The sequence below is a fragment of the Scleropages formosus genome, chromosome 18, assembly GCF_900964775.1.
Source record: "Scleropages formosus chromosome 18, fSclFor1.1, whole genome shotgun sequence".
Taxonomy (NCBI): domain Eukaryota; kingdom Metazoa; phylum Chordata; class Actinopteri; order Osteoglossiformes; family Osteoglossidae; genus Scleropages; species Scleropages formosus.
The window spans coordinates 4,601,805-4,613,996 of record NC_041823.1 but is presented as its reverse complement, the minus strand read 5'-3'; the positions used below and the strand labels follow the sequence as shown (position 1 = coordinate 4,613,996).

Here is a 12,192-nt window from a genome sequence, read left to right as displayed (position 1 = left end):
GAATGCCGATGGGTCAGGATAACCCTGTTAAATGGTCATTACTTCTTTTCACACAATGTAGTCTCACCAATCCAGAGGCACCAGATGTTTCGCTTTCAATTCAACAGACCTCCCTCAAGGGCTAAAGGCAGGTCACTAATGCACATCACCTGCTCTGGACCATTTCCCTGTTGGCTGTGAGCCACAGAATGAACTATCGCACTTTCTGCCTATTTTGTGTACATGGGGAGAATAAGTTAAAAAGGTAAAACATAGTGAAGGGGCAGGAACGGTTCACGAGTGTTAAGCATCTTCGCTCAGAAAGAAGTTGCCTGCAATGACAGGTGTTAAACCCCATTTCCAAACCCAGGACCAGAACGTCACACAGACAGGAGAGGGTCTTCAGGTGGACAGAGAGGAAACGGCAAAATGGGAATGTGGTGAGAGCTCAGCAGATCGAGTGGTCTCTCCCCCAGGGTCATGTGCTCTATGCTGGGGCAGTTGTCCTTTTACCCCCATTCAGTTTCCTCTAAGTTTTCTATGTTGTGTTCCACTGAAATGTATGTGTGGCAGAGGCCTCCTGATGCGAGTCCATGATGACTGCTGGATGGAACGACTGTTTCCAGGGAGACGCCACTGTCTCACTTGGGCAAACACGGCAGGGAGGGGCTGCAGAAGGGACACACTGCAGAGGTTCAGGAATGAGAGTAGGTGTCCTGCAGCCAGGGGCAACAGCAGGTCGGTCAGTCACTCACTCACTCACTCTCTCTCTCTCACACACACACACACACACACACACACACACACACACACACACACACACACACACACACACACACAGGCCAGCAGGGCAACAGGATGTGGGACCGTCAGGCAGGGAGCCCTTTACGATTGCCGGCGTATGGCGGCAGCTCCTTGTGAGCTGGGCTGTTCACACACTGTGGCGGGAAATGGAATCAAACCCTGAGGAAAAGCTAACAACATGCTGCTCCGATCGGTGTTTAAAACCCGAGGAGTTTACTGGAGGCTTCAAAGGGGAACTAAGAGCCTTAATTGCTTCTGCCGGGGAGGGAAGTGGCTTCTTATTAATCTCTGGCTCCAGCTCTACGTTCATTTGCCTTTATTCTTTAAGAGGATTTTTTCCTCTTCATGCAGCACTTTCAATCCCAGCAATATCTCACACATGAAATATCTTCTCAATCTTCTTCTGCTCTTACATCACTGCCTGTGAGCTCCTCTCTCACAGCGCAGCACTCAGAGGCGGCATATCACAGTTTTGAAACCTCGTGGAGGCCTTGGTTGGGCACCCTTAGGTGTGGCACTGGCACTCAGTTACTGTAGGGAAATTATTTGCTGTACACACTCTCACCAAAGGAGGTTCTATATAGAGCAGTGAGCAACAGGTGAGTGCTAAGTGTGGAAATCCATGGAAAAGTTGCATGCAGGTAGAGCTGTGCAGCTTAATCAGCGGTGTACCAATCAAAATTGAACCCCATACACCAGTAAAAGGATGTGAACACAGTATTATTCCACCCGTGGGGAGATGGGCCTCGTAAAAGTGTGTGCTGAGCAATAACAACAGGTAGGGCACCAGTTGGGACAAGGACAGAAGAAGAATATTCTTGCTGTGGACGGAGCCTCTCTAATGTACGGCCCTGCATGGCAGAAACACACATTGTGTGCGAATTGTCAAATAATTACAGAAATGAACGTTATGCAAAAATAAATGTGAGGATAGAAGCTGTTCCTCCACACAGGGCTATTTGAACCTGGATGAGTCTTTCCTGTGATTATGTCTATGTGTATCATTTCAGAGCTGCGTCTAGCCTGGAGTCGTGTTCCACACAGTAAAGGTCTACAAGGCGAACATGTGGAAATATTACCTGAGGTTTTTGCGCAGGTTGGGATTGAAGTAGCACACAAAATGTTAAACTTGATCAGCTAAATTCATTATGGCGTCTCCTGAGCTGCTGAGAAATAGCAGGGCGGCTGTAAACATCTTCATTTCGTAAATCAGTCTTCACCCTGAGTCAATAATCCCAGCCTGTTGCCAAGCTGAGGCAATATGCCCCCAGGCTCCAACTCCTGCCCCAGTCTGAAAACACCTAATGCCTGAAAAAGCTGTTTTAAAGATGTTTTTTCAGCTGACAAACAAGTAAATTCAAAGTGACTTTGTGATACATACACAGCTTAGGAGTGTGTGACAGCAGGACCGACTGACCACAGACTGACCAGTTGACAACACACACCCATCAGCCCTTCTGTCTCAGGTACAGATGCCCAGAAACCAGCGAATGAACCCGGATCTCGGAAAGTCTTGCAGGTATTTTGTTGGTGGTCCAGGTTCACTGCTTCCTACTTCCCCTTAGCATTAGCAGCATTTTGTCCTGGAATACACCAATCAGCAGCCTTTAATACTAATACAAAATGACTAAATGACAGGCCGTCCCTCCTGCTGCCAGTGGAACCCCACCACAGATGTTCCCTTTCACTTCCTCCCAGATGATCGTGTCTTTTGTTCCTGCGCCACAGTTGTTGTGTTCTGGGAATAATCAGGCCCGAGTGAAGGGCTGCCGATGACGATCCGCCGCTCTCATCTCATCAGGGGCTCTGTGTGCGTACTATGTTCCAGTGTGTATGCCGTGCCAGTGTTTTTACACTGTGTGCTGTACTGTGCTGAAAGCACTGTCACTCCCAGCAAGCTGGAAAGTGGGGGTCACACAGGGTACCAGTACCACGGTGACTCCAAATCAACCAGTGGTATCATCTGTGACTCAAGGCTTCTAGATGTCAGTTACACAACTCCAAGAAAACTTAACAATCCAGCCAATCGCTAGGGAGGGTTTTACCATGGTAGTGGACCGATCAGCGACGGTCTGCTCCATCAGAACTCGTGAAGTGTCACGTCCAACCTGTCCTGTCCTTGTCAACCACTAGGAGTCGTAACCGAGCAGATGCTCCTCAAAGCCCCACGCTGGGGGGGGATGACCCTGGGGATTGGTTGGGGGTGGAAGGCAGGAGGTTGCACAAGATGATCACTTGTGCCAGCTCGGGGCTCCCGCTGAGCGGAACTGACCGCCATGGGTCGGAGTTTCCTGTTTCGTCCCTCTCACTTAGGGAGAAGCAGCATGAGGCCTTGGCCCAGAGCCATCCTTCTGCACACACGCCTCTGCGTCGATTAGTGCTCTCTCTCTCTCTCAAGCGAAGGGAACGAAGCTAACAGCACAAAAAAGGTAAGATGGAATTTATTGACTGCAAAATGAGTGCGCAGGAGGGTGGTTTGCTGGGAGGTAACTGCCGCAGTCTTAGCCCGCAGCAGCAAACCCCCCAGACGAAGCTCGCTGCAGGCGAATGACAGGCAAATGCGAGGCTCTGCTGGCTGTGAGAAAGCCAATGAACATGCGACATGAAGTGTAGGGCTCCGCAGGGCCTGTAGCCCCAGAGGAAAGTGGGCGGTCTGCTCTCAGGTCACGCAACATCCTCGTCGGCCTCGTCCTCCTCCTCACCCGGCAGGAGGGTAATGTTCCAAAGATCTCCGCTGCTGGCCAAGCTCTTGCCTTTGATGCTTCCCACATGTCAAATGAGTCTTAAATGGTTGCTCCATGACCCCCTGCGGAAAGCCTCAATGTTCCCCGTTCATTACCCCCCAGCTGCTCCTGCCTGTCTTTGCTGCAATCACCTTCATCTCTGTGTCACATTCACACATTCCCTCTGCAGTGGAAACAGCTGCACTGCGCACCCCTGCCATGTGTACAAGTGGGCACTAGTGAGGCATCATGGGATTGATGCACTGGTGCTGAGCCAGGTAGCTCCAGCAGAAGGCACTTTGGGTGGTGACGCGGGGACTCACCACAGGGTCATACTCCCACAGCTGGTTCCCCTTCAGGTGATGGCACTTGAGCATCATGACTGGACCGTTGAGCTTGGACACGTCCAGGCACAGGTCATCCGTGCGGATCTCCTTGTTGGCTGTGTAGGAGAACACCTGTGGCGGGGGGAGCCCACGGTGTCAGTGTACCCAAAAAACAATGACCAAGGTGACGGCAAACTGCTGAAAACCTTGTGTTGATATGCTGTGATAAGTGATGACCCCTGAGGGGGTCAGATGGGGAAGGGGCATCCTGGCATCATCACTACAGTGACACACTTATTTAGTGATGCTCTCAGTCTTTTAACCATGGTGAAAATCTTACACTTGGATGAGTAACCGTGGGCATCAGCACGACCGCAGCGAAACCAGGGCTCTGCGGTGTTGCCAGCGCCAGGTCAGTTACCTTTCACACACCATCACAGGCGGCCCAAGAGACAAGAGCCCGCGATGGCAGCGGGAGCGTGGTACTGCAGACTGCTCCATGGGTCAGTCTGGCCGACCACACATAAACAGAGGTCCAGGTGCTGACCCGAAATCACGGGACACGACTTAATTACAGCCAGGCCAGGAAGAGAGGTTGCTGGGGGCCAGAGGGAAACTGCTGCGGTGTTTTTGAGCAGGACTGTGTGTGTGTGTGTGTGTGTGTGTGTGTGTGTCGGGGGCAGTGTTTCTCATTTACTCCACTCATTGATTTCCACTCAAAAGCCTCCCTTCCTGCACCTTCACCGCAGAGATCTGCAGAAGGAAGGTGACAGCGCATGCACAAACACACACACAGCCTCATGCATTCCCAGACACACAAGTATGCATTCCTACACACAGAGACATTCACTGATGCACATATATTTACAAGTACACTTGACATTATTTATTCATATTGAATTTTTCTATACTAAAAATAATAAAAATATAAATGTTGCCAAGAAATACATAAATACAATATATATATTTTTATTGGTTCACAAATAAGCACAGAAACACACAGCTCAAGACATATAGATATACAAACATTCATTAGTAAACAACACACTCTTCATACACTGATAATGAAAACATGGCTCACCCTTCTACACTCACACAAAATGAACACACTGCAGACGTACATAAACACACACATACACACCACTCACAGCTTGGGGACAACCTAGGCGATGTCCAAATGCACAAAATAGAGCTGAAGGGAACTGAGATCTACGATGGACCTGTCCAATGGGAGAATAGCGTGTAACGAGAAGGCGGGGCCTCACCTGGTTCCCGCCCATGCCATGGCAGTTGAAGATGCCGACTTTTTCGTTTTCCTTCCTGGCCATGTTGTCCAGGCACTGGTTTGTCTCCACATTGCGGATCTAGGGAGAACAAAAATAAATAAATAAGTGAGACTCTGTCTCGTGAAGGCGAGTAGGCCAGAACTCCCTCAAGGAAACACAGTTCCAAGAGAGAACTGAGAAAAGTGGATCAAAAACCCGTGATTTATTTAAATGTACATGACAGCAGTCACCACTCTTCATTTTATTTATTCAGCTGTTCGGTAAAAGGAAGACAGAAGCGATGCCACTTCTCAGTGTTTGACTGTGTGTGTGTGTGTGTGTGTGTGTGTGTGTGTGTGTGTGTGTGTGTGTGTGTGTGTGTCTGTCTGTCTGTCTGATGGGGGCACTGAGGCAATCCGTTCCCCATTCCAGTCACTGTAACACCCCATACCAAAGGCCTGACATGGTAACAGTCCAGCTCCTGTTGCCATGAACAGAGATGGTCAAAGCACCCCCAGGCGCCCTCTCACACTGGTAATTGTTCTCCCCGTCATGTGATTTCTATGCCATCGACTTGCAGAGCGGCTTATGTGCCAGTCGAAGGCAGGGAATAAAGGTTAAATTAATTATAGGAGCCTCTTTAATTACCACACAGCTTTAATTCCCTGATTCTCAAGGCACTGAAGTTGGATGTCATTCTAAAGCCTGATGGAACACTCAAGCAAGGAAAGCACCACGGTAACGCAAGAGTAATGCAACAAACGGGCGAGCAAACGCACCTCTGCACACGATCGAGGTCTAACGAGTTCATTTATTGTGAAATGCATTTGAACCCTGTCACTGACACATTACACCCCCTGCTGTCCCTCACAGCTCATCTCTGAGGACTGAGGGTCTAGTTGATGATGTTTGTAAGACGTGAGTCTTAGTCTCTCTGGGGAGCCTCAGTGACTATATTTATAGCTTCAATATCAGCAATCAGACATTTTTTGCTCAAAATTAATGTACATACATCCATAAACACAAATAATATTAATAGTTGGTAACAATTTGAACACATTCAACAAAGAACTCTCTACTGGAGAAGACCCACAGCCCTCCGACCAGGGTAACAACAAAGATGCTATATTAATAGGTATCCACATGTATATGTATGGGGCAACAGGCTGTGCAGCGGTTACAGCATCACCTTACTATCGACAGTTCCAGGTCTCAATCCCAGCATGTGCCGTAGTATCCTTGATCAAGGTACTTACCCTGAACTGATACCGTAGAAATTACCCAGATGTATAAATGGGTAAATCAATGTAAGCTGCTTTGGAGAAAAGTGACAGCCAAAGAATATTTAATAAAAAAAACATCTGTAGCTAAAAATCAGCATAGAGGACAGGTATCTTGTCACAGGAGGGCCTCAGCTGCTGAATCTGAGCAAATTTCTGGCATTTAATATCGATAACTGGGAACTTCCTTTACGCTCTGCCTGCTGTAACTGTTCTTGTGATTGGCTCCCGACCCGAAAATTTCCACTCTCACATCTGTCAATATTTCAAAGCAAATGTGCTCTTTGTTAAGGACGTATAAAAAAGGTGATATTTCAGACATGTTCATACCACAACCCACCGATAGCTTCAACTTAACTTTCTTTCCCGGAGTGAAAACCCCGTCCCTGACCACTCTGGAAAAAGAAATGTTTGCCACCGACCCTCGCACCAACTCAGTCTAATCAGTGCTTCAGTTAACGCGAGCAGCATCCAGATATGTCAATCCGAAAGCAGCGAGGAGACTGCAATGCCCGCATCCCGGGAGCAGGCTCCATGTTCGCCATTAAGAGCACGTGCAGGATGCGTTCCATGCAGCCCGCTCCCTGGGAACCGATGCAGTGTAATTATGATATGTGTGCGACTGATAGAGAAGCCAATTAATGACTTTCACTGATTTATACACCTCACAGATTGCTGCCTCACTTTCCAGAAAAATCTATTAAAATTTAAAACAGATTTCCAAATGCTTTCACAACTACCCCTGGCTGAGATGAGTTGCAGAGTGGTGGTTGCCTTTGCATACAAACAGCCTGGCTGGGGGGGCAGGGTGGTGGGGGGATGTGTGGATCAACCCGAGCTGCGGGAAGACTGAACACCTGAGTTATAGAGGGCGGGTGAGATCCTGACACTACACTGAAAAAATATCAAGATTCATCAGGATTAACAATAATTACTCCCTATCCTGGAGGCACAGGGCCCACAGCAAGGTGCACTCTGGATGGGAAGCCATCACAAACACATCAGGATTTTTAAAAAAATTGTAACATGAATCAGCTCTTCAACAAAAACTGATGGTTACAGCATTTTTTGTGACTTTAGAAACACAGCTGGAAAATGATGGATAAACGGGTCAGGACTCAACAACGATGGACTGTCAACGGCTGCTCTTCCTCTGAGAGCGGTTTCATTCACACAGGAAGAGTGCACAAACACTGCAGGTAGGAAGCCTTAGGCGATGGTGCACAGCTCCCTGTTCTGCCCACAATGTTCCCCCTGCTAGCAGTCATGGACTGATGAAGTGAAAGAGGGCATCTCTAACGTGTGACTCACTTCGTGGGCTAAGACGATGTCCATATGCAATGAAGGCACTGAATGGAAACCTCCAGGTGGTGTGTGTGACCTCTGCACTCTGAGAGGGAAACCACAGCTGGGATCTAATCTGAAAGCGCAGCAACTCATGGATGTACTTGCCTGCTCTACATCCCGGTTTGCACTGGGAAACAAAAACTGTATCTCTATTTAATGTCAATTTCTTATATGGATGAGGAGCTTGAGACTAATCAGCAGACATGATGCTCCTCTTACAGTACAAAAGTTCTGAAAAGGGCTCTATAGAAGAAGCCAATGTACTGCATCTATATTTAGATGAGCACATATATTACATTTATTCATTTAGTAGACGCTTTTCTTCCAAACTGACGTACATCTCATGGAAGCCTGAACTCCACACCTGTATGGAATTCACTGTGTCCAGACACTTGAGCTCTCTGCACCTCAGCAGGTCCAAGCAGAGAGATACTCACCTCTCCCAGCGAGTAGTAGTGCCGGGGGATCTGCGAGTCGGGGTACACGTTCTCCAGGTACCAGGAGAAGGGTTTGCACTGCAGCTTCTGCCTTAGCGTCGTCCGTGATGAGATATCCCCGTAGTCCACCTTGGTCACACCTGTCAAAGAGCACAGCGCCTCAGTTGGGGATGAGGGGATGAAGGGACAGAAGTGGTTCAACAGCACTACACTGTACACTTGAAAAACAGAAGAAAAAAAGATGCTGTGGAGTCAGGCTGTGTGGGTACAACGCTTGTGTTGTCCATCTCTGGCGACATTATTGTTCAGAGTTCATCTCATAGCTACTGGACTCTCTTCTGCTCCCCAATGTGCCTCACAGCCCTTCCCAGCACAGAGCACAATGATGTACCTTAGAGGTATAGCAGTAAATATGAATGTCAAACACTAATAAAGCTGTCTTAATACTTAATGTCCCCCGATCCTGCGCTGTCCTTTTAAGATTCAGACCCAGGCATGCGGTTTAGGGGCCTTTGCACCTGTGAGAGCTCCAGCACAGGAAATCCAGAGCAACATGAAGGCCTGCCACTGCTCAGCAAATTTCTCAATTTGGGATAACCACAGAGTTAGCAATGGGTGCACAGATAATCAAAGGTTAGGGTTAGCATTGCCCATACACATGACAAAGGATTAGCGTTAGCCACGCAAATACTCAAGGGATAGTACTGAGACCAGCCCTTACTGGTATTTCTGCTCCCCGATCAAGGACAGACCAAATGCACTAATAAACATTGATCTTATAAAGCAAACTACTTTGCTTTTGGTTTCACATGGCTCTCCCAAGGTATACATTCAGGATACAGCTTGATATTTTACTGGAACAGTCTCTCTAAACTCTGTTCTCAAGGGTTCAGCATCTCCTTTCCTGCGATTTGAACCGTTTTTTGTCCATTGAACAAAACGTACACTGTTAACCACTACCGTGCTTGTGTGGTCACATGTATGTAAACAGGCCTCGCTGTCTTATCAATGTATTGCTGTGTACCCAGGCCTCTGGAGGTCGGTGGGACAGGCGTTACATTGTGCTGCTATGCTCACAGAGCGAACCACAGAACCATGTTACTGAGCAACAACAACTTGGCAACCGAAGGTCTCATTCAAACGTTCTGAATTTAAAAAACCAAACAAACAGGAACCGGTAGGCCCTGCAAGCCGGATAACCAAAATACACACTTTGAAATACTTCCTAATTTCTGTACATCGAAAATCTGGAAACCTGAGTCTCCTCTGCCATCTACGCTTTTCCGACTTACATGGACATGCTATGGGAAGAGTTGACTCTGATTTTACTCTCCACACCTATAGAGACATACACGACATGGTGGGTACTCGCTCTGCCACATTTAACACAAATATCAACAGACATTGCGCAACTTAAATGTATCACCCTGAGCATAAAGTACCAAAGTGTGAAGAAAATGCAGTAACTACTACAGAAATACAGTACTTAAAGGCATCTGTATGAGCAAATCTGAAGTAATATGAGCATATAAGTGAAAATAACAGCAAGACTAAGTACAAACAGGGTTAACAGGCAACACTTAAAAACAATACTTCCAATTACATTCATCTATCATACATTTTTCTCCAAAGAGACTTGCAGCATTAAACTGCTTACACTGATTTACCCATGTACACAGAAGGGTACACACACACACACACATTTTCCAAACCGCTTGTCCCATACGGGGTCACGGGGAACCGGAGCCTACCCGGCAACACAGGGCGTAAGGCCAGAGGGGGAGGGGACACACCCAGGACGGGACGCCAGTCCGTCGCAGGGCACCCCAAGCGGGACTTGAACCCCAGACCCACCGGAGAGCAGGACTGTGGCCCAACCCACTGCGCCACCGCGCCCCCGCCACAGAAGGGTAATTACAGTAAAAAATTTTTACAGGAGATTTGAGCCTGTGACCTCCAAGGTCCAAGAAAGCAGTTCTAACCACGATGCCACCTGCTGTCTTGTATTAGTAGTGTTATATAATTAATATATTACTATGCTGTATATTATACTTATCTTACTATACTAAATATATTATACTGTGCTAATTACCATACTATGCACAATATGTACTACAAAAATATTATTACATACTATACTGCGTGGGGTGCCTTGCAACAAACTGGCGTCCCATCCTGGGTGTGTCCCCTCTCCCTCCAGCCTTGCGCCCTGTGTTGCCAGGTTAGGCTCTGGTTCGCCGCGACCCCTCTCAGGACAAGCAGTCTCAGACTGTGTGTGTGTGTGTATTTACTACACATGCATAGTAAACATTCATCACTTTAGGACATACAGTATGATAGCAGTACAAAGTCTAAACTGTGATTTGTTAGTTTAGGATCTGAACAAACCAAAGTAATATTAAAGTCCATTCAAGTGTGGATATGTATTATGATGTGCACCACAGAGGTTCATCAGGGACACTGCTTGAGGGGAAAAAAGCTATTTCAGTGCCTTGTTTTGTTTTGGTCCTGATGGCCCTGTGCTGCTTCCCAGGAAGGAGGGTTTGGAAAATGTGATGCGATGGCCGGGCTGGGAAGGGTCTGCGCTGATGCAGCCTGCACACCAAGGCCAAGGAGGACTGAACCGTTGCACAGTTTCACACTGTGATATTGTTTACCCTCAGTGGAGATGAGGCGCCTTTTTTACACAGCCACTCCCGCCTCCCCTCCCCAAAGAGGCTGCATAATTAATCCTGATGAGCGAGGAAGCTCGCCTTTCCCTTAACTTGTCACGCATGAAAAAGGATGCCTCCAGCCTTCAGTAGTTTGCATATCTCTGATCTTACAAGGCACTAATTTGCTTAACGCCCTTGAGAAAAGACAGGCTATGGAGAGTCGCCTCGGTGGTGCACAAGCAATGCCAAGTCCACCAAGCCAGCTTCTGAGGACCTTTCCCTGACCGCTTGGCCTTCTGGGAAACGAGAGTGACTATTCGGAAGGTTCTCTTGAGGTAACGAGACGCTGAAGTTGGTCATGATCATAATCAGACACAAAATCTCAGCTACATTTACTCATTTATTCTGATACTTTTTCCAAAGTGACTTACAATCTTAGCTACTTAAAATTATTTACCCATTTATACAGCTGGGTAATTTTACTGGAACAATTTAGGGTAAGTACCTTGCTCAAGGGTACTGCAGCCAAGGTGGGATTTGAACCTGCAACCTTTGGGTCCACAGAAGGTAGTGTGGTTAAGAAGCTCAGCTTGTGACATTCAGGTGCAGAAAATGCTACTGCTGTGCCAGGCATGAGTTATCTGCTGGTGTGAAAAAGAAGAATTTTATACCACACATGATGCAGTGCATATAAATCATATGCACGCTGTACAATGAGACGTGACACGGCCTGGTGGGAATTACAGCTGTCCTGGAGCATGCTGGGAGTGTGCCGACAATCACCCAGATGCCAACACAGTAAGCAGTGGAAGTGAGAAACAAGATTCATGTCAGTGCTGCTCTGCCGTTACTCATATTATTTCACCTATATCCTCAGCAGATGCTCGTAAACAATGGCTTACATAATTTTGGCATTTTTCATACAGTGCAGTTATTCAAGCAGCACACCCTGTCTGCTGCCTACATTTAAATTTATACTCCGCAAAAACAGAATTTGAAGCCTTAATCTAATGAGTGAAGAAACGTTTACAAGGTTTTTTCTTACAAAACAAATTCCCAGTATTATTCTTCCTGTCGGTTAACTAATTCCAGGAAGTGACCCCCATTGGGGACAAAATGCACAATCTGCTCAAAACTCTGCTGTTGTAGAAAGTAATTCTCGCCGCCTTCTTGAATGTTCTTTCACTTTTCCGAGCATGTGGAAGCGAATGTCTAATAAGGCCAAGAAAAAATGCATTTCTTTCCTTCAGGTGTCGAGAGCCAAGGCAGATTTAATTGGCTGTAAACTGGTGTGCACAGTATCTGGGTAACGGGGCTCAGAGTGTGGAACGGAAGGGCCTCCATAAGCTGCTGCCTGCTTCACAAATTAGATCGAGC

The 12,192-nt window shown here is 47.2% G+C and overlaps 1 protein-coding gene across 3 annotated transcripts in view; it reads right to left on the bottom strand.

Annotated features, from left to right (window-relative positions):
• Nucleotides 1–12,192, bottom strand: part of galnt1 (UDP-N-acetyl-alpha-D-galactosamine:polypeptide N-acetylgalactosaminyltransferase 1) — a 131,071-nt gene that overhangs the window by 5,135 nt on the left and 113,744 nt on the right. For all 3 annotated transcript variants that reach the window (XM_029259980.1, XM_029259982.1, XM_029259981.1), the window contains 3 exons: nucleotides 8,162–8,301; nucleotides 5,098–5,196; nucleotides 3,830–3,964 (listed from right to left, as the gene is read on the bottom strand). In XM_029259980.1, coding sequence (XP_029115813.1) covers nucleotides 3,830–3,964; nucleotides 5,098–5,196; nucleotides 8,162–8,301 — 374 coding nt within the window. The remainder of the gene's footprint in view (nucleotides 1–3,829; nucleotides 3,965–5,097; nucleotides 5,197–8,161; nucleotides 8,302–12,192) is intronic.